General features: G+C 46.0%; 3 protein-coding genes across 5 annotated transcripts; 2 read left to right on the top strand and 1 right to left on the bottom strand.

Annotated features, from left to right (window-relative positions):
- Positions 1-8,010: 8,010 nt before the first annotated feature.
- Positions 8,011-12,936, top strand: LOC136518515 (glucan endo-1,3-beta-glucosidase 14-like). Of its 2 annotated transcripts, XR_010774523.1 has the most exons (4): positions 8,011-8,186; positions 9,058-10,112; positions 10,230-10,402; positions 12,479-12,936. XR_010774523.1 is itself a non-coding variant. In XM_066512180.1 (3 exons), exons 1-3 carry the CDS (start codon positions 8,087-8,089, stop codon positions 10,278-10,280), a joined length of 1,206 nt encoding a protein of 401 aa, XP_066368277.1. In that variant the 5' UTR covers positions 8,011-8,086; the 3' UTR covers positions 10,281-10,465. The 2 variants fall into 2 exon arrangements, 1 of the variants encoding a protein (XP_066368277.1); XM_066512180.1 differs by lacking the exon at positions 12,479-12,936 and having other exon boundaries at positions 10,230-10,465.
- A 3,453-nt stretch (positions 12,937-16,389) lies between these two features.
- Positions 16,390-22,253, top strand: LOC136516241 (protein transport protein SEC23 D-like). 2 transcript variants are annotated; one of them, XM_066509600.1, is made up of 14 exons: positions 16,390-16,862; positions 16,937-17,008; positions 17,368-17,421; positions 17,534-17,709; positions 17,792-17,978; positions 18,127-18,272; positions 18,349-18,503; positions 18,615-18,696; positions 18,779-18,894; positions 19,449-19,544; positions 20,142-20,265; positions 20,721-20,986; positions 21,281-21,495; positions 21,710-22,253. In XM_066509600.1, the coding sequence occupies exons 1-14, from the start codon at positions 16,535-16,537 to the stop codon at positions 21,934-21,936; spliced, it is 2,244 nt and encodes a 747-aa protein (XP_066365697.1). In that variant the 5' UTR covers positions 16,390-16,534; the 3' UTR covers positions 21,937-22,253. The 2 variants fall into 2 exon arrangements, with proteins under 2 accessions (XP_066365697.1, XP_066365698.1); XM_066509601.1 differs by having other exon boundaries at positions 16,797-16,862; positions 17,496-17,709.
- A 2,137-nt stretch (positions 22,254-24,390) lies between these two features.
- LOC136516428 (early nodulin-like protein 18) lies at positions 24,391-24,831 on the bottom strand. Its single transcript, XM_066509822.1, has one exon. The coding sequence runs from the start codon at positions 24,778-24,780 to the stop codon at positions 24,415-24,417; it is 366 nt and encodes a 121-aa protein (XP_066365919.1). The 5' UTR covers positions 24,781-24,831; the 3' UTR covers positions 24,391-24,414.
- Between the last annotated feature and the right edge of the window lie 2,150 nt (positions 24,832-26,981).

The following is a 26,981-nucleotide window of genomic DNA, read 5'->3' as shown; positions in this document are numbered from 1 at the left end:
GGCGGTGCCAGGGACATTAACCCCTCTGTTGCTGCGCTGGCGATGGAGGCGCGCATGGATGGCCACGGCAAGGGCGAGGTAATCGACAAACTTTCACAAAATTGTGTTGTTGTGTCTGAGCTTCACCGTCCCAAGGTGCCGAACGATCCCATTCGGGGTGCGCCGAGGGGGGAACGGAGTTACTGCGACGCGGTTCGCTCACGCCCACCAACTGCTCGGGTTAATGCCCATCTGAGCCATCTGCAGAGCAGAGTAAAGCCCCAATGGAGGCCGCTGCTTGTGGCGGGGAGGTCCAGACCGCCGGCGGGCTATAAAACCTCCTTCGTCGGCAGGTGCTTCCGATGCCTTGGGCAAGACCATAAACTCGCTGACTGTCGCGACCCTATCCACTGTCTGGCTTGTCGCCGCAGCGGCCACCTTGCCCGTCACTGCCCTGCAAAGCGGGCGGGTTTCCATCGACCACCGATCCAAACCAGACTAAAGCCCCCTAGATCCTCCATCCATTCCCGCCTTTCCTTCCATAAGCAAGTAGCGCCGACCATCCAGAGCCGTCTCGTCTTCCCTGCGCTGGCGCAGGTGGAAGGTGAGCCGGACGCAGTCAAGGGGTGCGAAAAGGAAGCCGCCAAGGAGCCGCCAACCCCGGCGAAGGAGGACCTAATGGCCTGGTACCCGGGGATGCCGGAGAACCGCCCGGCTTCGGGCAGCGCGACGATGATTACCTCGCCGGACATGATGGCGGAGGCCACCAGGCTCCGCACCAATGCTGTGCTCCTGGTGGCGCGGGCCAGACCGTCGCATGTTGACATCAACATTGGTGACGTTAGCAGAGTCGTGGCCGGCTGTGTTTGCATGCCACCAAACAAGATGCGCACGACGCGCCACCGCCCAGAGGACTTCATGATCGTTTTCGAGCAGGCTCACCAGAGGACCTTGGCACTCCGAGTTGGCGCTGTGTGGGTGAAGGGCGTCCTCTTCAATGTCATTATGTGGCACGAGCATGCACATGGCGGGGAGGTCACCTGGTGGTACCACGTCAGGATGGCCATTGAGCACCTACCTAGGCACGCCTAGAACCTTGCGGCACTCAGGGAGATGCTGGGCGAGGTCTGCCTCTTCGACAAGATTGACCGCGCCATGTTCCGACAGCAGGATTCGGACATGCTATACTGCTGGGCCTGGATGTGGTACCCTGACCTGCTGCCGCGCGCTAAGACGGTGACTTTCTTCATGCACGGTACGGGCCAGGCGCCGCCGGTGGCCGGGACAGAGGCGCGGCCCAGTGAGGTGGCTCCACCTCCGCGTGGCATGAGCCACAACCTGCTCATCCACCTCGACTTGGTAGAAGACTGGAGCCCCCCAGGACCCACACCCCTAGCTCGGGCCAGAGTGGGGCTCCCTCCTCTGTCTCTTCTGAGTCGGATGAGTACCCCAGGATCTACAACTTTGAAGACTGGACTCCTGGCGTGTTGGGCGGCCTCCACGCAAGGCCAAGGGCAGATGCTTGCCGCCCACCTCCTAGGGCCGCACCTGCCAGAGGACATGATGGTGACAACGGAGATGGCGATGGCTAGTGGCGCCACTCTCAGGGCTTCCTTGATCGGGGCAGGCAGGCACTCAACCTGCTGCGCCGCGCTGGAGACTCCACCACCAATGGGGGTGGTAACAGACAGCGCACCCGCTCTCCACCACCGACCAGGCAATGGAATGCTGATGAGGGTGTTGAGACATCGGAACATGGCGGTCATGGCAGGCAGCTGGTGCGCGACGGCCACAACTCCTCGCGCATGAGTGATCCGCTGCGATGAGAGGATGCTGTCTAGGAGCGCCGTAGATCACGCTCCCCTATGGACAAATCTCAACGCGGGGAGGTGGCCATGGACTTCGGCAAGGGGGACCTCGGCTCTGCTCTGCTCTTGGGGACACTTCCCAGAGCGGTTGGAGCGCCACCACCGCCACCAAGGCACCCGGACCCAATGCTGGACTTCTACAAGGAGACGTGCACTGGTGACCTTTGGTCTGCACCCACCAGCCCCCTAGGAGACTACGACCCGATGATCGAGGAGGCGCTGGCGGCGTGTGAGGCTGCGATGACCAAGCCGTTGTCTTTCTCCCCGCCTAGAAGCCCGTCGCTGGAGGAGCAGCGATCTCTGGTCTATGTGGCCAACTACAGAGCCAACTAGGACAAGCTTGCGGAGCTGAACGAGGAGGCAGCTGCCCTAGGATATGGCAATGTGATCCATTTTGGACCTGGGGTGCAGCAAGAGATTGAGGGCCAGGTGATCACCACTGGCATCACTAAGCAGGTCGCGGAGCTCATACTGGAAGACCGCAGGAATGCCATTGTTGAGAGCATGTTTGTCCCCTGCGAGCAGCCTGTCCTGGCGACACTGGCTGCACCAAAGTAGAACAGCAAGGCTGCTGTGCGGACGAAGGTGATGAAGACTACAGTGGGGGGCCTGAGGAGGAGCACCAGGCAGCTGGCAAAAGGCTGCTCAGTGCTGGTGCACAAGCGTGCAACTCATAGACTGATTAAGGCATTCTAGACAGTGGGGCCAAATGAGCTGATTGGGGATGAGACGCTGGCGGCCTTTGCCAACCGCTTTGCCATGATGCTATCCCCAGAGCAGATTGCAGCAGTGCAGAAGCTTACCTCGCTGGACAACGGACCGGTGATTAAAGCAGCAGCACAGTTGGCGGCGGTCGAGGGAGCTGAGGCCATGGATGATGGTGGAGCCTGAAGGGGTATGCACTGGAGCCCATGCAAGGCAAGGATGTGTCATGTTAATCGGTAGAGTGTTATGTGTAAGGGAGCACTATAGAGTGGTGTCGGAGGGATCATGTCCTGCCTGTTATCGGGTCAGTCTGTCAAGGGAGTAGCCCTTTGTTTGTGTCCTGATTGGGAGAGTGGTATGGTCTAGTTGCAGTGTCTTGTGGCTGGTCCTGGTCAGAACTTGAGGTTGAATTGTGCTCAGAACTGGAATGTGCCTGGCGCCCTTGGAATGTTAGAACAACGGGGCCAGGGGAGTATATGTGTGTTGCTACCTATCACTTGTTTAATCCTAGTTGCCTACATGTCTGTTTATGGATAACAGTGACCTCTCTGTATTGACGTGGAATGTAAGAAGCCTAAATGATGCTGCTCACCGAGAGCTTGTCAGACAGACAGTTAACTACTTGCGGCCGATGATAGTGTGCCTACAGGAAACTAAACTCAGCAGTTTTAGTAATACCATTGCCATGGAGACCTTTGGGCACTATCTAGACTCCTACCTTGAGCTGGGGGCCCAGGGGACTAGAGGTGGCATACTCTTGGCATGGAATAAGGATATGATCTCAATGTCAAATGCAGTGAATAGAGTTTTCACCATCTCAGCTATGATCAAAGTTGCCTCCTCTGATACCCAGTTTCTAATGACTACATGTTACGGCCTAGCGGATGATGGCAGAAAAGAGGACTTCCTTGCTGAACTGAATGCTATCAAGCCAACTGCTGGGGTACCATGGATCATCCTAGGAGATTTTAACCTAATCTACCAAGCCAGTGACAAAAACAACCTCAACCTCAATAGAAGGCTGATGGGAAAGTTTCGAAGAGTTTTAGATGAATGCGAACTCATGGAGATTGCACTGCAGAATAGGAAGTACACATGGTCAAACGAAAGGGAGAACCCTACCTTGGTGCATTTAGATAGGGTGTTTTGCAATGAGTGGGAGGCGGCCTTTCCAAATTTCGCCTCAAATGCTCTGGCAACGGGAGCCTCAGACCACTGTCCACTGTTTCTCACCCGACAAGATCGAGTGATCAGGAAAGCCGTGTTCAGATTTGAAAACCATTGGCTCAAGGTGGATGGCTTCCGGGATGTGGTCATGAATGCCTGGAGCAAACCACAAGGGGGCTCAGCGCACACTATACTGAACAGACGGCTAGCAGAGACGGCGCGGGCGCTAAGAACCTAGAGCAAACTACTTTTTAGCAATGCACGCCTGCAGCTGTACATTGCAAATGAGGTCATTTTCAGGTTGGATGTTGCCCAAGAAAGCAGACGACTATCAGAAGAAGAGAATATTCTATGACAAGACCTCAAAATTAGGATATTGGGCTTAGCGGCGATTGAGAGGAGAAGAAGAAGACAGGCGTCTAGACTGAACTTTATCAAGGCAGGAGACGCATGTACAAGATTCTTCCACCTGAAGATGGTAGCCAGGAAGAGAAGACAATACATACCTTCACTCAAAAAACAGGATGGCACCTTTGGTGTGGGCTCACGATGAAAAACAACGGGTCCTCCAAGACTTTTTCCAAGACCTAATTGGAAAGAAGATACACAGGACACAAACCTTCCAATGGCCACAGCTGCAGCTAAACACACTGGTCCAGCTACCTGGCCTTGAACTTGACAGGCCCTTCACAGAAAATGAGATTCAGCAGGCAATAAGAGATCTTCCCAGTGAGAAGGCGCCTGGCCCGGATGGTTTTACCAGTGATTTTTACAAGCATTGCTGGGAAATCATCAAGCCGGATGTTCTCGCCGCTTTTCACGCTTTCTACATACACCACAATGGGGCTCTGGAACACCTAAACTGAGCACAGGTGGTGCTGATCCCCAAGAAGGAAATTGCGACGGAGCCAAATGATTTCAGACCAATAAGTCTCATCCACTCCTTTGCAAAGTTACTGACAAAGGTGACGGCGAATAGATTGGCGATGTATATAGATAAGCTAACCTCTGCCTCTCAAAGTGCTTTCATTAAAAGGAGATGCATATAGGAAAACTTCTTGTATGTCAGGGGGCTCGCGCGGCACTACCACCGCACAAGAACACCTGCCTGCCTCATCAAACTCGACACAACCAAAGCATTTGACTCGGTATCATGGGAATACCTGATTGAGCTGCTTGCCAAAAGGGGATTTTCGACAAGATGGCTGGACTGGCTGGCAGCGATCCTCAGTACATCATCCTCGGCAATACTACTCAATGGTTGCCCAGGTGACAACATCATGCACCGGAGAGGTCTTAGGCAGGGTGTTCCACTGTCACCCTACCTGTTCATATTGGCAATCGATGTACTTAATAACATCTTTGACATTGCCACGCAGCAAGGCTTCCTATCAAAACTAAAAGGTAGACATGCAGGCCTCCGAATATCGATGTATGCTGATGATGCGGTAATCTTCAGTAACCCAAGAAGACAGGACATTACCTGCATCATGGAGATCTTGAATGCTTTTGGTGCAGCCACTGGATTACAGATAAGCATGCAAAAGAGCACTGTGGCACCGATTAGATGTGTGGACCTAGATATGGAACAGATACTACAAGACTTCCCTGGACCAAGAGTGGCTTTTCCAATGCAATACTTAGGACTGCCTCTCACACTTGGAAGGTTAAGAATGGTGCACCTACAATACATCCAAGATAGAGCTAAAGGTAGGGTGGCTGGCTGGCAAGGGCGACTGCTGAATGTTGCTGGCCGCAGGGAGTTGGTGCGCTCTGTGCTTAGCTCCCTGCCAGTTTACATGCTGACGGCTGTGAAGGTACCCAAAATTTTCTTGAAAGAACTAGACAAACTTCGTAGAAGATTCTTGTGGGCTGGCGACAAGGAGCTAACTGGAGGGAAATGCAAGGTTGCATGGAACAAAGTATGTACGCCAACAGGCAACGGTGGTCTAGGCATCATCGAACTAGAGAGGTTCAGTCGTGCCCTGCGGCTTCGGTGGCTCTGGTTCTCGTGGGACGACACTGACAGACCGTGGAAAGGAATGGAGCTGCCGGTTGACAATAGTGACATTGCACTCTTCAATGCTGCTACAAGTGTGGTCTTAGGAAATGGAAAAAAGGCTAAGTTCTGGTCATCTCGCTGGCTACATGGTCAAGCACCTGCAACATTATACCCGGCCTTGTTCAGACATAGCAAGAGGAAGAACAGAACAGTTTGTGATGCCCTGGACGATGATAACTGGATCAGAGATGTCGACTACAGCATGACAGAGCGGGTGATCGAGGAATTTATATTACTCTAGACTTGCTTACAAGAAATCTCTGTCCAGTCGGCAAATGAGGATACGATGAGCTGGCTACACACAGCGGATGGCCAGTACACTGCAAGATCGGCATATAGAATACAATTCCTTGGAATGGCCTCATCCATGACAGCTAAAATCACATGGAAAACAAAGGCGCCGCCAAAATGCCGATTCTTCACTTGGCTTATGCTACAGAACCGCGTTTGGACAGCGGCAAGGCTAATGCTTAGGCAATGGCCAAATGACTATTTCTGCCAACTCTGTGTGAGGAACCTGGAGACGGTCTCACACCTCTTTCAAGAATGCGGCTACTCGAGGAGTGTCTGGGACAAGGTGGGCTCCTGGATCTCGGCGGCTGCTCTAAGGCCGACACACTGGACACAGACGGAAGATCTGGGACAATGGTATGCTGACATGGCCAACAGTGGAACAAGATATGCAAGAGAAGGGATACGCTCGATGATCATGCTGACAGCCTGGGAAATATGGAAGGAAAGGAACAATCGGGTGTTTCAAAGATCCTCGAGAACGCTGGAGCAAGTTTTCAGAGCCATACAAGACGAAGCAAGGACGTGGGTACGGGCAGGAAATAGAGGACTAGAAGAACTGTTGCCTCCACTGGAGCAGCCTCCTGTTGATGCTATAAATCCTATGTAAGATGCAACTCTAAAACGTAGGATTGGCATGACTCTCACTGGGATGTGAAAGCCATGCAATTTGGCGATCCTTGTGCCAAACCTTTGTAAATAATATGCTCTTCCCTTATCAATGAAAGCCGGTAATGGATCTTTCGGGAAAAAAAATGAGCAGGAAAATGCTGGAGATAAATAAATAGGTACATCAAATTTTACAATTCAAATCAATGTCCCACGTGCCTTTTCGGAGGCGTGAGGACTTTTAAACCCTCCAACGAATCAAGAATCGTATAGCTTGGATCCGACAAGGTATAGTCGTATAGAAACTAAACTTCTTCCTTCCGTCGTGTTGATCGTTGAACGTTCAGCATTCACAGTCGCATTCAGTAACTATGTTCGCATGTTTACATACCCGATGAGCAAAAGAAGGAAATTTTTCCTGGCAACCGTGCTGGCGTCTACAAAAAGATCAAGAACCTGAGATCACGGACGCAAGCTTTCGCTGTCAGGCCTCCATCAGGTGTGACGGGATGACGTGGAGCCTTTAATTTTTGGTCAGCGACCACTACCTGTCATTCATCTGCTCCTGCTGCCCGCCGCCGGAGCCGGAACGAACGAAGCCAACTCAACGACGAAACTGCGGACGACGATGCCACGAAAGGCGCTGCACCGTGCGCGTGCAGTAGCCGGCGCCCGGCGTTCCGTCGCCGTGACACGCACACGCACCCCTTCTGCCGATACGTTTGTATTGCAATTCCAAATTATAGGACATACGTAATTTTTATTATGCATTTAGATATACAATATGTCTTGATTACGTAATAAAAAGTAATATATTTTGTTTTAATAGGATTATTCCTCTCTCCTTCCTAAAAAACAATGGATATTCCCCTCTCCGGTTTACCAACAAGCAGAGCGAAGACCAATCAATCCGTAAATAATACTCCTTCATTCAGTTAAATTGTATTGTTTTGGCTTTTTAAATACAGAACTTTTACTATGTATTTAGACATAATGCATGTATATCTAGCAACCTAGAAAAACAAGAAAGATTCTGCTACCTGTTTGGAATACATGAAATCTTCCATCCATTTGATTGTTTTTGTCGGAATGCCTTCTTGTTTTGCTTATCCACGGAAGGCAGGCCGTGCCTGGGACGAGCAGCCGTCTCCGAAAGCGATGCGTTTCGTCACTTGGAACCATTTAGAACGTATATACATACATAGAAAGTGCATGTAGTATGTATGACAAGACCAGGCAGAGCACGGCGTACGCCGCAGCGAGCCTACGCCTATAAAGAGCAGGGGTGTACATGTACTCAGGTCTCAGGTAGCGCGACCCGGCCCGGCCCAGAGGAGCGCCCGGCCCCCCGCATCGCTGCCCTGAGGCACGAGGGCGACGAAGGGGAGCGAGCCCCAGGCGAGCCATGGCGCGGGCGGAGCTCCGCACCGTGACCATGCGCTCCTCCCCGCTTCCGCGCTGCGTCCTCCTCCTGCTGCCGCTGCCGTTGCTCTCGCTCTTCTCAGGTACGGGTGCTAGCGGCTAGCTGCTAGCTGCCGCCGAGCCGAGTACGTTCTCTCGCTGTTCATGTTCATGGCGTTCCTGTTGCAGTTGCAGTAGTAGATGCGTTCCTGGTTTTTGAATTGTCGAGATTTTGGGCCCCTTGTGATTGACGGACAGGCCATCCACATGCATGGAAACAAATTTGAATTTCCTTCTGTATCTGTTAATATTTGTTCTCCGTTTCCTATCACCAGTTACTAGGAGCGAATTAGACATTGAGTTCATACTTCTGATCTTTTTTTAGCATGTTAGATGAGACCGTCCTTCCTGTATCACGCAGCAAAACAGCTGTTCTACTTCTATATGTTTCCACAGTGGCCCCGATCGAGCAAACGAGCATTGCTGCTGCATCGCGAGGTCGTTTTCGCCGGTTACTTGAGCTAATTTTCAGTCGGCCGGTCCGACGTGGGTTTGGCAAAGAAAAGAATTAAATGTCCACGTCATACGGCGAGCCCTTGTTGAAATCACGAATGCATGATTTGACATTTCCGTGAATTTTTCCACCGATCGCATGCGATGCTGATGAAATTCCGCTGTGCGCACGGAAGCTTGTTGTGAAATCGGCGTCCATCCTGCCCACAATGAGTATCACAACAAGCCAGTTTACGTGTGAAAGGAACCCCTTGATATTTCTGTTCTTCAATTCAGATGTACTACTAGTATATCCTGCCGACCCAATTATCACTAGGATTAATTAGGATGAAGTTCTTTCGTCAGCAATGTATGTCGTTGTTAACTTAAATTTTCCTTGCCATTTTAGGCCCGTCCCGAATACTAAATATACTAAATCTGAATATTTAATTTACTTTCCCGGGCCTGTTGATTGCATTGCAGGCATCGACGTTGCGTCGGCGGCCACGACGGCGGCGCCACTCAAGTTCGGCATCAACTACGGGCAGATCGCGAACAACCTCCCGCACCCGACGCAGGTGTCGGACCTCCTGCAGTCGCTGAACGTGAACCGCGTGAAGCTCTACGACGCCGACCCGGCCGTGCTGACGGCCTTCGCCGGCACGGGCGTGGAGTTCATCGTCGGCAACGAGGACCTCTTCAACCTGACGGACGCCCGCAAGGCCCGGGCCTGGGTGGCGCAGCACGTGCAGCCGTTCCTGCCCGGCACGCGCATCACCTGCATCACCGTGGGGAACGAGGTGCTCTCCGGCAAGGACACGGCCGCCATGCAGAGCCTGCTCCCGGCCATGCAGGCCGTGTACCAGGCGGTGGTGGCGCTGGGCCTCGCGGGGCAGGTGAACGTCTCGACGGCGCACTCGGTGAACATCCTAGCCAGCAGCTACCCGCCGTCGTCGGGCGCATTCCGGGAGGAGCTCGCGCAGTACGTGCAGCCGATCCTCAACTTCCACGCCGAGGTGGGGTCGCCGTTCCTCATCAACGCGTACCCGTTCTTCGCCTACATGGCGAGCCCGGGGACCGTGTCGCTGCCGTACGTGCTGTTCGAGCCCAACCCCGGCGTGGTGGACCCCAACACCAACCTCACCTACGACAACATGCTCTACGCCCAGATCGACGCCGTGTACGCGGCAATGAAGGCCATGGGCCACACGGACCTCACCGTAAGGATCTCCGAGACCGGGTGGCCGTCCAAGGGGGACGACGACGAAGTGGGCGCCACCGTGGCCAACGCCGCCGCCTACAACGGCAACCTCATGAAGAGGATCGCCATGGGCCAGGGCACGCCGCTCAAGCCGCACGTCCCCGTCGACGTCTTCGTCTTCGCGCTCTTCAACGAGGACATGAAGCCCGGCCCAACGTCGGAGAGGAACTACGGCTTGTTTTACCCTAACGGCACGCCGGTGTACAACCTCGGGTTCGACAGAGCGTCCTTCTACCCGCCATCGCCGACGTACTCCTCTTCTTCCAAGCTGGCGGCGGTAAGGAAATTCTGAGCTTTATCAGTGGCTAAATTAACTAGTACTATGAATCAAGTTTATTACATCTCTGTCATCACAAGAAGCTTAATTAATTATCCATTGTATTCACTGTTGCAGATTACATTTCAGATGGCGGTTGTTGTCCTACTCGCCGGCTTCTTCCTATGACCATACATCCTACACAGTACCGTGCGTGAAGATTATTGCTATTTTTTGACTAACCCCATCTGTGCCTTCATTGGACTTGGACATCAGACTAGTTACCAGAGTCCATATTAGTCTGACTTGAGGTAATAAGCTTATGTGACAGTAGTCCTGTTCAGCTGACTTGATAATGCATATTTCTTGTGTCAAAAAGTGAAATTTTAAATATTCATTTCTGTTTGGCGTCATGGTAGACTTTTTTTTTTCTCTCTCGTTATATTTTTTCAATTAATTAAGAAATAAAACGTATTCGGGCCTTCCACATTCACCGGCAAACAGGTACAACCGATCAGTACATAAAAAGGTCCGAACGACCACTCTCCACTACGTAGAGCGCGCGCACACAACAAAGTCATCACAGAAGTTAAAAAACAAAGACGCTTAGATCTCCAAACTTCTCTGTTGCTTCCAACCCGCTCTTCCAAAAACCTTTGACAGCATAACTTCCAAACACATGCATCCATTCTCTTCAGCACCATCCTCTCTTTCTCTTTAGATAACTGGGATCATTGTCTCATCCAGTAAAACTACCTGTATGAATGAGTTAAATTTTTTCTTATCACATACTATATCGTTTCTATTCAACCACAAAAACCAGCACATCACCAGCAAACGACCCAACATTATCCGGCTTTCTCAAACTTGGGATAAAATTCCTAAGCCATGAGCCAAACATGTGAATATTATTTTTGGGTGGTTGAAAGTGATGAACAATGCATTCCACAAGAATCATCATCATACAACACTCGAAAAAGAGAGGTTTCACTGTCTCCTTTAAACCACAAAAGCTACAGCTAGGGTCCGCTTTCCACCCCTTTTTAACAAGTTATCTTTTATAAATATGATCCCTCGTTTTAAATACTCGAGGAAAATCTTTATTTTTCAATGGGAGCTTTGCCTTTCAGAACAAATCTTTCCCACCATTCATCTCTTTCTTCATGAGCCCCCGATATAAAGATTGAGTCGAAAATTCACCATTTTTCCTCAACCGACACAAAAAACCTATCCTTATTCTCATTCAAATTGATGGTCACAAGGAGACCAAATTCAGCCAATCATCCAAACTTTCACCGCCCTTCTAAACGATATGTTCAAAGGGGTTGTGCTGTTCTCGACCAATCCACAGGTCATTTCCAAAACTAGCTTCATTGCCACTATTAACCTTGAACTTCCCATGTTTTTAGCATAAGGTCTTTGACGTCCATAAGACTTGCCCAAAAATTAGAATCACCTGGCTTCTTTACCACTTTTTTTCTCATTATATGCACGTCTGTTACTTGAAAGTAGATATTATAAGCAATGTTTTGAAAATGGATTTCCCTCCCTGCTGGACCATACACAATCAGTATGGGAGGTCATCGATCGGCTGAGCATCAAAGTCGATTTTCAAAACCTCGAGTAGAAGTAGCAAGATTATTCTAACCAGGTCATACAGTACGTCAGTACGTATATCATACAGTTATGATCTCCTGACTTTTGTTGAGAAAAGTTTGAGCCATGAATCGAGTAGTTTGTCAACCTCTGTCAGCCAAAGATGTTCCATTATGTTAGGTGGTCGGTCATCCTGAACCTGGAGGCAACATGTAGATGTTTGGCCTTTTCCACCTCAGGAGCGCCATGCGACGGTTCTTCAGGTAGCGTATCCCTCAGGGACGACAGGGAGGGGCAGGCCGGTGGTTGATCGGTTCTTGCTTTCGCTGCCAATGCCCTGAGAGCTCCACACCGACCAACCGAAGAGGACCCGCCTTGCTCGCGTCATCTTAGAAAAGAATCGAACAAGAATTAGCACAGGAGGGAACAAGATTGGGCAGGCGAGAGCATGCATGCTTCTTCCATTTGACAGCTACTTTTCAGAAGCAAATGTTGCTTTGGCCAAATTGGGGCCTGCTGCCGTTGAGAGCTCGCTGTTGTCGTTAAACCTTGAGAACAGGGCATTTTCTGCCGAGACTGAGAGAGGTCTAGACTAACTAACTTTTCAAAATGAACTTACCAGTCTACGAAAAAAAATTAGGTCAAAATAAGATTAACGCTTCTTTGTTTGCTGCTACTGCTCTCTATCTATATGATACATGGTCATCTGTTGATGTATTCCTCATTTGGTCTGTTTGACACAACTGAAAAGTTCTAACAATGATCTCACGGCTCTTGTACTTTATGTGCAGGTTTATCAAGAATTTTTGTACCCTATCGATTGATTGGATTGTAAGGTTGTAATAATACTAGGAAGGAAGCAAGCTGATGTATGGCATCATATATTCTGATATTCATATCGACGCACCTTTTTTCATGCCAGGCAGTCAAGCCGCTGTAAAGTTTTTGAAAACATGAGCTGAATTTGGAATAGAATGTAGAAGCGCCCCAGATTAGTTCTCTAGAGGCAGCGAGCATGTGACTGAGGTCATCGGGTGTTCGTTTTGTTTTGTTCTTTCGCTATATCATTGGAGTCTATCAGATCTTTCTTGGTGTGGTTTTGTTCGGTTATACGTTGTGTCTTGTGTGGGTGAAGGAACTGAATGATAGCATAGCACTACTTTTTTTTTTCCAAGGTTTGCAATAGCCGGTCATGATCCCTCGTGTAACTGTAAACTTCAATTCTCAAATTTTCCCAAATTGTATTGTCTCACCATAGACAAAAAAACTTGCAGTCTTGAACTGAAAAAAAGGAATACAACAAGTACATAGGCTACAATCACAAAAACTGTAGAACACATGCGAGGTACACTATATACGGCACGGACCACTCTGAATTGATCTCTAGAAATTGGATTAGAGAACTTTTGAGAATGGGAGGAAGACAGAAGAAACTTATACGCAAGGGCGACACTAGCGCTCGGACGTCCGGCCCAGACACGTTCGGACGCAGGTAAGGGTAGTCCCAGAAGCTGTCGCGCCCATGTCCCCCATCCACGACTACCTATACCCTCCGCCACTGTGCTGCCATCTCAGGCGCGCCCCTGCCGAGCCCCCTCTACAAGCCCCTGCCACTCCCCCTTCACAGGCCCCTGCCACGCCGTGCAGCACCGCGCCCCATCCCTTACCGCACTGCTTTCTTCGCGTCCCTGGACAGCTTCTCCTCCGTCGAGGTCCACACCGAGTCCCGTCGCGTCCCTGTCCGCCAGCCAACGACGTCATTGTAACATGTGCAACACCCGATCTACTTTAGAAACATCCATATGAAGTGTAGCTTTACTATAGCACCATATTATCAAATCGTGGACTAATTAGGCTTAAAAAATTCGTCTCGCAAATTAGTCGCAATCTGTGCAATTAGTTATTTTAGTCTATATTTAATACTCTATACATGTGTCAAACTTTTGATGGGATAGAGACTAAACTTTAGGGTGAGGAACTCAACCAGACCTAACTGCATCTGCATGGCTAGGCTCCATATTTTTTGGTTCAGTGTTGGGTTTCCAAGGGCTTCACTGGAATCACTGCCCTCTAGCTTAGAGATATGTTCAAGGATAGCGGAGGAATACACGCCACAATAAATGGGTGACAGGGATGCCACTGGTTGTAAGAAGGTAGAAGGACGATATATAGACCATTGATGGGGGTAAGTGGTATCAGCCCGATGAAGTTATACTGGTGTGTTAATGGCTTACGTTGGTGTATTTGACAGAGCAGAAGAACATGCGCATGAGTAGTGGGATGATAAGCTAGAACAAAATTAGATCCCGACGTTGCTTATTCCCTTCCTGTCTCACACTGAACGAGCACACACGCTCCAACATTCATCTGCCCTCCCATAAAAAAAACATTCATCTGTCCAAAATCTTTTATTTAGCCCTAGCATAGTTAGTCATAATGTTGAGAGCAATACCTCACATAGATGGAGTATTTGGGTTTCCCTATAAGTATTCGCTTTCGCGAGTCTAAAGTCCCTCTTTGGTATTTTTTGGTTTCCTACATTGGCCCAATAATACCTGAAAACCGCTTGCGAAACCAAAACCAATAGCCAAAACCATATTTCTCAAAAGCCCAAGTCATCAGAACAATATAGGGGTGAGAGTGTTATGGGAATATCTCATATTGTCCGATATCGTTTTCCACATTATCAAAATATGAAAGTTAAACTGCTTTTTGATTTTTGCTCAACCATTTTTTGATCCTTTTTTCGTTAGATATTTCATATTTGATAAAAATAGGAAAATTCCATACTCACTATTTAGATTCCATATTATAGTACCGCTTCTGATCGTTTTCGACATTTTTCATCCTAGAAAACGTAGTTTCTAACTTGGGATAAGCCTATGAACTTGCTGGATCCAATATAATGCTAAAAACTAGTTACTTCCTCCGTCCTAAATACAAAATTAGTAACAAATTGTAAGGAATTTTAGTTGAACAAACAGTCTAAAAAGCAATACTAAGAGCATCTCTAAGAGATTAGCCAAAAACACTAACCAAATTTACTGATTTAGCTACTCTATAAAATAGATTTGATAAAAAAATACTATAGTACTCCAACAGACTCTGTAAAACCAAGAGGCTGGATGGCTAGTGAGGTAGGCTATCCAAAAATAAAGAGCAAATAAGGTGGGATGGAGAGCTACTAAATTTAGAGAGTCATTTACAGAGTCTGTTGAAGACGTTTTTCGTTTAATAATAACCAAATTTACTTTTAGAAAACGATTTGGCTAATCTCTCAGAGATGCTCTCACATGCACACTTAAATGTCTATCACCGACCTAAATATAGAAATAAGAGAAGGTTATATGCGTCATTTATCTTATCACGTAATATCTAAAATTATTTATAGATACCTTATATGTTAGGATAGAGGGTGTAGCAATAGATAGCAACGTTTAGTAAGAAGCTCTTTGGATCCACCTGCTAATAGATAGTTGAATAGCGAGTTGAAGGTATATATAAACTATTAGCACTTATTACGGTGTCTTTAGTTGGCTTTCCAACCTATTTTGACTCCCAAAAGCCAAAAGCTAACCTAAGAACTACTAAGGCCTTGTTTAGATGCCATTCAAATTCCAAGTTTTTTCATTCTCTCTCCATCACATCAATTTTTAACCGTTTGCATGGAGTATTAAATGTAGGTAAAAAAATAACTAATTACACAGTTTAGTTGAAAATCTAAACGAGGCCTAAGGACCGACTTTCAATAAAAACAACTTTTGTGTAGTACAAAATTCATAGCACGAGGACCTGCATCCACCGACTTTGGGGGAGAAAGATTCGTCTAAATTACCCACCTGCCATCTTTATGAAGGGTAGATTCGTTTTCTTTTTCGAGCAAGTGTCTTCTCTCCCAAGCAAGTGATCTGCTTCCCTTCTTCGCCCCGGTCGTATCCCTCCCGTCTAGAATTTCCTCATCGGCGGCTGGCGACGACTCCCCTCTCCGCCTCCCCGGCCGCAAGCAGAGAGGCAAGAGCTCCGCACTCGCAGTGGAGTGCGAGGTGTGAACTCCTCGCCAAAGCGCCACTGGCACGGCCGAGTATGAGCTCCTCCCGGAGCACCACCCCTCGCTAGCCTCAGCTGCTTCGTGTGGAGCCTAGAAAAGAAAGGAGAAATATGCATTCAGTGGTTGACATGTGGGGTCACGAATGATACGTGGGATCCACTAACAATAGTTTTTTTTCCAGAAGTCACAACTAAATAACTTTCAGCTTTTCTACCGTCCATAACCCAGCAGTTTTTTCATAGTCCACGGCTTACAACAACTTTTTCAGAAACCACACATCAACCAAAAACATTTTTAATAACTCTAAACCGCTAATGGAAATATTAATAGTTATTAGTCTTCTAGCTAATAATTACTAGGTCTGTTTAAACCTATTATTTTTATTTTTATTTTCAGTGCTAATAGATTCAAACAGCTCCTATGCCGTATCAAACAAAGCATAAGTTGAAGATTTTCTGTTCGTCTTCTGTGTGACGTCACTCTTTCAGTTTCAGCTGCGGGCGGGCGGGCCGGCAGAAAAACAGTGGGTGTGTGCTACCTTGACCTCGGTGACGTAACTTAAACTCCGAACAAGCGTCCGATTGCGTGTGAACGGTCGTGATCCATCTCTGACCAGTGATGGGGAATCCATCTCCATTCCCCATGTGTAGCCCCAGCGTGTCAGACACTCAGACTGTTTGCAGCAGCAAGGCCCGCAACTCCCGAGTCCCGACGACTCGCGCCCCTCGCCTCCTCCGCTGGCCGCCTGGTCCGGCTGGTCTTCCCCGTCGGAATCGCCCACCTCCCCGCTGCGTCGGCCATGGCGGTGCGAGCCACGGTCTCCCGCTTCCCGGCCACGCCGGAGGCGCTGGAGTCGTGCGCCGTCCAGTGGGGCGTCGCCGTGACGCCCTTCGCCGCCGCCGACGAGCGCGGCCAGCCCCCGACCACCGGCGCCGGCGGGGACCGCGTCCCACGCTGCGAGCACTGCTGGGCGTACCTGAGCAGCCACTGCGATCTGGAGCGCTGGGGCTGGACCTGCGCGCTCTGCGGCACGCTCAACGGATTCGACGACGAGACCGAGCGACGGTTCCAGCGTCCCGGCGCGTGCCCCGAGCTCAACTCCTCTTTCGTCGACCTCGAGATCCCAGGTACTACGACATGCAGCTGCCTCCACGCCGCGTGATGTGGGATGAATTTTGACCTGTAGGTTGAATTCGTGCAGTGGATGAGGCAGAGGGCGGAGGAGACGGCGTGCAGGCGCTGCCTGTTTATGTTGCCGCAGTGGATCTCGCATGTAAGTCTTCCGATCATGGAATTCTATCCCAGTCCATTTGATGTGGGAAGTTACCTTAATATGTGAATTCTAGGTCATACCCAAAGAACCCAACTAGATTGAAAAATGTCAATATGTTTTCGGAATAAAAAGAACACAAGACAATGAACGGACCTTGCTAAATTCTCACATTTGTCTATTCCAAAGCAAACAACAAAACGGAAAGAGGAAAAATAATTGCCTAGGTTTGGCACATCATTCAATGCTAATCATGCACTCAGCAAATTTTTCTTTTGGATCGCCAGATAGTCTGTTGATCTTGTGTGATGTGCTATGAAGTAATCTGGGACTTGATTGTTGCCAACTCTGAATGCCTTTAGGTTCCGAAGAGTTCCTGGAACTTATCAAGAGTGCGCTTCTTGCGGCCCTAGAAGGTATGGAATTCTGATCATTCTGAACTTCCTGAATTTTTTGGTTCATCGAATAACTGTGGTATTTGTGAATTCAGTTTGATCCTCCTTCATTTGGGTTTTCACCATGCAACAGCTCTTATTCCGGGCTCCCTATTTGGGCTTATGACATTCAGCCACAAGATTGGGTTGTATGATGTCCAAGGTCCGATTCCACTCGTGAAAAATGTTTTTATTCCTCCGGACTTAGAAGAAGATGGCCTGCCTGTTGCCCTTGAAGATGCCATGCCCCTACACTCTTTTTTGGCCCCAGTATGTCACAAAGCTATCAGCTGAATTACAAAGAGATTTAGACATTAACTTATTGCCTAATGGCAAGATAATTTATGTGCAGGTTGACACATGCAAGGATCGAATTGCTGCTGCCCTGGAGACACTGCGACCTACATCTTCATGGGAGAGAGGGGCTGCTTCTGGGCAGGAAGAGGATACTGTTTTGCTTGGCGGACGAGGTTTTGGGACAGCCATGTCTGCTTTAATTGAGTACCTAAGTTCAGAATATGGCTCTACTTTTGCTTTAGGTAGGTCAACGCACTTTCCAGATCTCATGAAAATCTGGTGTCAATCAGGCAATAACCTTCATAACTTATAAGATGCTGTATGTTTGCAAACAACCTAGTTACCAGTAGCTTTATGCCTAATTTACTTTTGTTCCTTGTTGGAGAACAGCTCGGGTATTTGCTTTTCTGTCTGGTGCTCCTGATTATGGATCTGGTCTGCTAGATACCAGGAGATATGGGGAGCAATATGCTAGTAAAGGGGTAGATGCTGACCTTGCATTACTCCCTGAACAGATACCTTTCTACAGAGACCTAGTAAGCATGAGTCTAAAATTTACAGTTGATTTGACTTTCTCTGCCATGTATTGATCTTATTGAAAAATTGAAACAGGCAGCTGTTGCTGTTCAATCAGGAGTATGCATAGACATATTTGCTGTAACTGATGAATACACTGATTTGGCTTCGTTGAAGTTTTTAAGTATCGAAAGTGGTGGATCTTTATTTCTTTATGCAAATACAGATGATTCAACACTCCCCCAGGACATGTATGTTTGATTGAATGAATATTTTATATGTGTTCTATTCAGAAAATTCCACCAGCCAAATTTCCTAATAAATGTGAATGGTCTTTTCTTTCTTGCAACTCCCACTAACAGATACCGCTTGCTAAGTCGACCCTATGCATTTGGTTGTGTTCTAAGGCTGAGAACATCTTCAGATTTTGAACCAGGCAATTCTGTAAGTACTCAAGCTATTTATGTTCACTTTAACCCTACTATATATGTGTAGCCAATTTGTAATACATTCATCCTTCTGACAGTATGGGCATTTCTTCCCTGACCCTCAATATGAAAATGTGCAACACGTCATCTGCTGTGATTCATTTGCCACTTATGCATATGACTTTGAGTTTGCCCATAACAACGGTTTCTCCAGGTATATTGTTTTAACTTAACCCTGTAATTGGTTACTTGCTACTAAATATGTAATTGTTCAAGGAATGATTTGATCTCTTAAAAGGAAGATACTACCAGAATCAGAATTTTCTCGTTGCACTTAATCTAGTTTGCTGCTAGTGTGCTACTAAATGAAGCTACATGCCTAAACAGTTTGAAGAAATAATTTCTATGAGCATGATAGTTAAATGAAATGTGCATTTTAGCTGTTCACCTGTAGAAAATCCTCACAAGAAATAGCAACTCTTTTAAAAAAGAAGCCCTAATTTTCCTCAAATGTATATATATGAAGGCATGGTAACCTTGTTTGCTGGATCCTATTAATTGATGATCATGTTTCATATTCTCTCCATTCCAAATTATAAGATGTTTTGACTTTTCTAGAGATACGCAGCTTTTGCTATGCACTTAGATAGTCATTATGTCTAGATACATAGTAAAAACAATGTATCTAGAAAAGCCAAAACGTCTTATAATTTGGAATGGAGGGAGTACGTGTTAATGGTGATTAACTAATGTGATTTATATTTACAGGCACACAGATCCTGCTGTTGTGCAGATCGCTTTTCAGTACAGTGTGATTGAACCTGTCAAGGAGACATCAGGCAATGGATCACAATCACCTGCAAGGTACATAGGAGACAAGAAATTGCTTTGTTATAGTTAACAAGGTTCTTGCATGCCTTACAGTTACTATACCTGTGTTCATGTTCAGTGGAAAAGATAGTTCAAGCAGAAATGTTCTCTAGTTGGCTGGCACTCATCAAGCTTAACACATTAATAAAATGATAGTATGTATCAGGGACTATAACAATTTGAATTCTTTAGTCACTGGGCTTGCACATACCCCTATCCTTAATACATCTGCATTTGTTACCTATACATTTTATAAGTATGCAGAGAAGTGGCCTACCATGAAGTTTTCCATAAAAAAGAAATCATTATCTTTTTTGATCCAACTAATATTCAGGCCATTCAACTGATAACTAGCCTGTTACATGCGTTCTCTCTTCAACTATCGATATTTTTTATCCAGTTATTTTTTGGACTCTGCAACTATTAAATTTCTGGTTTCTTATCAAACTAACTATCATAATAACAGCAACTCAACAAGAGAACAGTACATAAAGTGAATCATATTAACATCCTTTACTTTTCACAATTTCGCCTACTTCAGTTTTATTTTGTTGCTGTCCTTGCTGTTCTTGTAATGTTATACCTTTGCAGTTACAAGTTCTGTCTAAAGAGGCGGTTGAGAATAAGAACATTGCAGTACCGTCCAGCTAGTAATATCAGTGAAATTTATGACAGTGTAGATCCAGAGGTTGTACTGCATATCCTTGTTCATAAGGTAATCTTATTTAGTTCCAGCAACATAATGTAATTATGTTTGTTTTTGGTTTAAATCAAGTATATTATTTCCTCTACAAGTCATGCAGAATGAATTGAAATAGAAAAAAACAGCTTATAGCAATTGATTAGAGGTGATTAATATCAAGATTTGTTGTTAGTATTAGAAATTCTGTGATATCGTTGATTAATTTGGAACAAGGACCAGTGAACCTTCTGTCAGGGAGATTCTCCTTTGCTGATCTTTAACTGGTAGTATCAACATGATTTTCTTAATAAAAAATGTTCTCAGATTAGTCAATGATTTTAGATGTTTGCATATTGGCAAGCATTAAACTCTGATAAAAGGCAATAAAACGCTATGATTCCTTTTATTTTTTTAAAAAATGGATCCTTCTACTACTTCATCTTCATATGGTGATATGCACTAAATGTTTCCCCGTACACTGTTTCCAGGTTATTTTAGAATCCTTGGATAAAGGTGTTAGAGAAGGCAGGCATCAAGTGCATGCTTGGCTATCCCTCCTTGCAGCCCGGTATAATCAGGCCCTGAGCTCTGATGTGCGAACTCCGCTATCGAGCATAGACATTGACTTCTCGCAGTGCCCACAGCTTCAAACGATACCTCAACTTGTTTTTGCATTGTTGAGAAGTCCTCTTCTTCGCCTGCATGAAGAAGGCGTACACCCAGATTACAGGATATATCTACAATGCCTTTTCAGGTTTATAGTGTTTTAAATTCGCTATGTTCTGGTTTGCAGCATATCTTGCATAGAATTTTCCTTATATTAAACTTTGATTAGTTTTACTCCAAAGAAGGCTTGTTTAGTTAGAATATTATTCATGAATCTCTGAAACAAATGTAAAATATGTAAAACATTCCATGTTGAGTTGCTCACTTTGAGAACAAAAAATTGTAGACCATTCCTGCTTTGATGATCTCTTATCCCGTACTCAACTAATGCGAACAAATATTCTAACTCCAAATTCACAAGTTTGAGCCTTTTTTTTTGCAGTGCACTGGAGCCATCTTCTCTAGCTAAAGCCATATATCCGGTTTTAGTATCGTATTCCTCACCTGACAAGCAAGCGTTCCCGCGACACACTCTGAGCCATGCTGCTCTAATAATGAGCGAGAGCCCAATATTTCTTCTCGACACATTTACCAACCTTATTGTTTACTATTCGTCAACTGCTGATCCTTCAATTCCTTTTCCTCCACCCCGTGACTGTAAGTACATGGTTTTGCATTTTGTTGTTCATGTTTTGAGTAGTACATATATGCTTTCCAAAAGAAAAGAATTGCATAAAGCTCCAAAGAATATTGTTTGGTGTAGTCGTGGCTAATAATATTCTTGAAAGTCTTCCTTTTGTTGTTGAGAGCATAGATAGAAGCACTAGTACTTGCTTGTTTCAGCTGCTGATTCTTTCTACATACCATGTAGGTCTTTTGAGAACAACGATCAATAGACTGAAGCAGGACAGATGTATAACCCCAAAGCTTACATTCATCCATGGAGGGAATGATGATTCAACATTGTTTGAGAGCTATCTGATTGAAGAACAAGATGTTGATGGATCAGGCTTTACAACTGGTTCAGGTTTTGTAGCCTTCCGTGAGAGCGTGAGGAATGTTGCAGGAGAAATCATCCAGGAAGAAATTGGAAGTTAGTTTCAGCTGGATTAGCCTTTTGGTTCTGCTGCAGACTATCGACTGGGATGCTTTTAACCTTAATTAATGTCGTATTAGTTAACTGAAACTTAGATAGCCAAAATGGAGAAGCAATGTCAATGAATAATAAAAGGAGAAGCCTTTCTAGTATATGGTTGCTTCTGTCAATATGCTTTAGGCTTGATTAGTCAGAGAAGCCTTTCTGGTACAGTGGTAGCAGGCCTGTCTCTCTATACTAAAAGAGACGAGTTTTACTAAACAATACACCGTGGGAACCTGGCTGTCTGAATTTTTGGAGAATTCAAACTTTGATACCAGTGCTGCTGTCTATTCTGAGTAAATTGCATCCACAATACAACTTTTATGGTTGTATCACTTTGATCCAGCAAGTTGCAAAACAGGTAAGGAAATGTGTGAACTTGTCAAATAAGTGTATCTATGGTCACATGTACGCAAACATAGTATATTTTGCCAGCATGGTAGATGATGTGGACGGTTCTATGCACGTAGTCTCCTTGCTTTGTTCTCCCTTCTCATATGGGGATTTTGAGTGTTTTTTTTTTTCTATTGGCGCGTCCTTTTCAATAGATCGTTGCATGGAGGTAACAAACGACGCTCGGACCAGATCGGCAAAGGGTTCCTAGCGACCTTCGATTTGATGGAGCCCTGTCGACATATACAAGATGGACTCCTTGATTACGGTTCGTAACCATTCACCTGCTTGTGTTCGTGCATTTTCTGTTTTCATCTGTCGACATTGACCACGGTGAGCCGAAGGTCTGATAGGTCAAAACTGAATTTGCAAGGATAAAAATAGAAGAACAGTTACGAACATTAACCGAGAGGGAGGGTAGTCCATCTTGTACGCGTCGACATGGCTCTACTCAACGATAAAGGTTGCTAAGAACTCTTTGCCGATTCGATTTTAGGTGCTGCTTGCTACCTTCAGGCGGCGATCTGTTAAAAGGGGCAAGCGGATCATCAAGAAAAGGAAACCAACCGCCAGTTATTATGTTCGTATAAAACCCGTTGAGAAGGAAAAACAAAGGTATACATGATTACGTGCATAAAACCGTCCACAATATTTGCCACATAGTGGCAAAATATATCGGAGAATTACGTGCATAAAACCGTCCACAATATTTGCCTGGTGGCAAAATATATCAGAGGATTACGTGCATAAAATCGTCCATAACATTTGCTATGGTGGCAAAATTTATCAGGTGGCATATATATATAACCGTATATGCACATAATCGACAAATTCATGCATTGCTTTACACGTTATGCAACCTCTTTGACCAAAGTGATATCACCATACAAAATATTGTATGCTAGTTGTAATTTACTTTTTATTTAATTTCTATTTTTGTGAAACATGGAACTGCATCTCTTCTAACCTAAAAAAGAATGTTGTGAATATCATGTTCAAAATATCATTTTTATAATAGCACAACACACGTTGAAAAACATAGAGAAAAACTGGGAAATCTCAGAGAAAAATGAAAAAAATATATCCATGCAAAGGTCGTCAATCTCAACCTCTTTGAAAAACATAGAGATCAAGTCAAGTCAAGAATAAAAAATGGGTCCCTAACATTAAAGTTTGAAAGGTTTCTTCGTCCTAAACCATCCGATGAGGAATCCTTACGAGTTAAGAGTACCAGGTATCCTCTATATAGGTTAACTAGGGGGCAATGTTACCAGTTGCCAAACAATTATCACATATTTTCGTCAAACCGCGTAGGCTGCATTTGCGTAGTGATTCAAGCAATAGCCATACTCAGTTTACGATAACTTAGCTAAAGTTTGGCTACCAACTAAACGACTCTATTTTTTGTCACAACTTAGATCCTGTTTGAGATCACGATCTCCCACCACGCGTTCCTAAAAACGAGCGGTGGCGAGGCCACCACGATACGTAAAATCGTGTTTGTAGTTCATTTTCGCGATGATATGAATTTGGTGTGGTGATAAGAATCAAGCGGACCACGACACGTTTGGCGAGATTCTCCGATCCATGCATGTCATAATTTATGGTTTTGTGCTTTTTTTTAGAAACAAGGACCTGTCATTGTTGAATTACCGTGTGCAGAAAGATGATCCAGCGGACGTGGTGAGGCACGCAATGTAGGGGATGGGCACTGCAAAACTCGATCAATCATGACTGATGTTCCTCGCCGATTTCTCAGTTAGTTTTCAGTGTGTTCCTCTTCCGCGAGAAACTCTATACGTGCGCAAAATATTCTTCCTTATTGCACATACAACGCAATCAAATTCTACGTAATAACCGTAGAGCATGGCAAACACAAGTTGTTCAGATAATACCGAGTAGTGATTACATTATGACCAACACTGCACCGCAGTAAAAAAAAACCACGAACACCGCAAAGGAAAGCATGCTTATATTGATAGTAGGCTAGTAGAACCAGCGGAATTACTCCCCCGGACAAATCGATCAATGCCGCATTCGGAGTTTCAGACCATCGTCGCAGCGGCCACGCCGGCGGCGACCAGGAGCGCAGTCAGCCACGCGAACGGCACAGCAGCCGCACCGCCGCTGTGGTCAGGCGATGGGGCGGGCTCCTCCGCTCCCTGAGGTGGCGTCGCCGGGCCAGGCGCCGCCGCCGCCCCCGGGGTGGGTGGCGCCACGGCTGGCGCAGCCGCCGAAGGCAGCGCGGGCGCCGGGGCCTTGTGGGAGTGCTCTCCGTGGCGCTCCCTGGGCGCCGCCCACTTCGAGTCGGCCGCTGTCACGGCCGGCGCCGCAGCAACGGCGGCAGCAACCACGGCCACGAGCAGCAGGGGCATGAGAACCGAGCGAACTCTCGCCGGCGACAGTGCCATGGCGGATCGGAGCTTTGGCGTTCTCTGCGCGCGCTTAGCAACTCGAGAAAGGGGGGCAGAGACGGCCTTGATGCGAATGACAAGGTGAAGAATGCACAAGGCCGTGACGCACTGAGGCGGCGCATGACTGAGCATTTTATACACAGGTCGATCGTGGCGCGGAATGGCAAGCATTTGATAACGGAGAGAATATGGAAGGCGAGTAACGCGATTTTTAGGCGTGCGTTGATGAGGCTCTAATTCCTCGTTTCTGAGCTGCGTCCAGCGTGAGTGAGCGTCAGCCCCGCCCAAAATTGCTCATCAAACAGGAGCAGCTCTTTATTATTCTTTCGTCTTATATTTACTAATATAATTGAATAAATATCATATTACAGGTTAGTGGATGTTTTTTAATATTCTGATGTGGACAACTAAATATATGTTAAATGATGTGGTTTGCTAATGTGAATAGCTTGAATAAAGACATAATGGCATGTATTAGTTGGATGTGTTAGTGGATGATGTTGACACTTTGCAAGCAGTGACGAATCTAGGATTTTAACTTTAGGTATGCCGTCAAAAAAATTTCATATACAATTTGATAAATCTATTTTAGCAATTAAGTAACAATTGTAAATTTTACAACGTGATTTGGTATACATGCACTAAATAACATGATAAGGCTTAAATTCAAGGATTAAGTTGAAACCATCTACTAAATACAATATAAATAGTTCAAAAGCCATACCGATAGTTTAAATATAGGCATAAAAGAGTACCAGAGGCTTACAATGCTATTTTTCCATACTGTTTTATTCGACGTTTTCCAAGGAATATGAATGTCTTACTATATCTTCTTCATCAACCAGATCAACCACTGGTCTTCACCACTAGTTCAACCTGGTCAGGTGGAGGATTAGAAGGTTCAACTGGCTATGAATGTTACCAAATAGCTACGAATGTAGAAAATAATTTTCTAAAAAACACGATGAGAAAAGATTAAAATTTACCTAACCAAAATAGCGAATTAAGACGATAAGTCCTGACTGGCGCCACCGTATATTCTGTAGACAGGACGTGGAAATTAGACGGCGATCCTCCGATCCAGCATTCAGAGCATGGCAGAGGGCGGCATGGCACCAGGGGCCGCGGCCGGCCAGGGCGTCACAGACTCACCTGTCAGGCGGCGACGCACGTGTTCCTCCGTGGCTCCCCGTCTGATCGAGATTAGATTAGGAAATTCGAAGGGTCATATACGGAGCGCACATACCGGACGTTTGGACTTTGAAGAATTAGAGTTTCCTTGCCACATGGGCCGCCTCAGTGCATCATATGGGCCTCCCATCATCACGTGATGGTGTCTGCGTATGTTTTTTTTTTCTTTTTAACAAATACAGCGTATATACAATATAATAATATATATACTACTGCTATCTAGGTTTGCAGGGTATGCCGGTGCATACCCGGCATACCCCGTGGCTATGCCACTGGGCCAAACAGGCCCTCATCCCCATATGCACTATGTGACCAATACTTCAATAAACATGTCATGCATCAGCTAAGGAGTGTTGTGATGAATCGAAGACTTACTTACAGTTTCACAAAAAATCAGATATTGTTTAGTTCGCGGATTCTAGAATTAAGTTATGGAAAAAATAGTCTTAGCACACGTGTGGGTCACCGAGGCCAGTCTAAGGGCCATATGAAGTTAGCCCTTCCATTTTTAAATACCTAACCTTGTGTATTGAATCTATGTCTAATCTTAAAGAAAGAATATGGCCCCGTTCGCTGGTCTGAACTTTGGCTGAAACTGGCTGAAAAACACTGTTCCAGCTGAATTGTTGTGAGAGAAAAACACTGTTCTAGCTAAAAAAACAAGCCGAACAAGCCAAACTTTAAGACAAGCGAACGGGGCCTATATTCTCATGTTTGTCCTTTTCACTCCTCAGGACGGCCTCATGACCCTCTAAATGTGACCTGGATTCATGGCTCGTGCTTACACAAATTAGAACAACATGTGTTTAGTGATAATATGAAGTATGGTTCCAACACACGTCAAATGATGGTATGAAGTTCGATTTAAAACATATTAGAACAGATGTTAGTCGTTGAATAAATCTTCGATCCACAAATCGTTCAGTGAGTGCACAATAACTATACATTCCGTTGTATCGTTCTTATGCATTATGTTTATGTCAAGGTTACTCATTCGTACAAAAGTA

Source organism: Miscanthus floridulus, chromosome 17 (assembly GCF_019320115.1).
Source record: "Miscanthus floridulus cultivar M001 chromosome 17, ASM1932011v1, whole genome shotgun sequence".
Lineage (NCBI taxonomy): Eukaryota > Viridiplantae > Streptophyta > Magnoliopsida > Poales > Poaceae > Miscanthus > Miscanthus floridulus.
The sequence above is the reverse complement of the archived record's forward strand: the minus strand, read 5'-3'. Positions and strand labels throughout refer to the sequence as shown.

Coding starts and splice junctions, on each gene's coding strand:
- LOC136518515 (XM_066512180.1), top strand. CDS start 8,087: ATGGCGCGGGCGGAGCTCCGCACCGTGACCATGCGCTCCTCCCCGCTT. Junction 8,187..9,057: donor GTTGCTCTCGCTCTTCTCAG/GTACGGGTGCTA, acceptor ATTGCATTGCAG/GCATCGACGTTGCGTCGGCG. Junction 10,113..10,229: donor CTTCTTCCAAGCTGGCGGCG/GTAAGGAAATTC, acceptor TCACTGTTGCAG/ATTACATTTCAGATGGCGGT.
- LOC136516241 (XM_066509600.1), top strand. CDS start 16,535: ATGGCGGTGCGAGCCACGGTCTCCCGCTTCCCGGCCACGCCGGAGGCG. Junction 17,710..17,791: donor TACACTCTTTTTTGGCCCCA/GTATGTCACAAA, acceptor ATTTATGTGCAG/GTTGACACATGCAAGGATCG. Junction 18,895..19,448: donor CATAACAACGGTTTCTCCAG/GTATATTGTTTT, acceptor TTATATTTACAG/GCACACAGATCCTGCTGTTG.
- LOC136516428 (XM_066509822.1), bottom strand. CDS start 24,780: ATGGCACTGTCGCCGGCGAGAGTTCGCTCGGTTCTCATGCCCCTGCTG.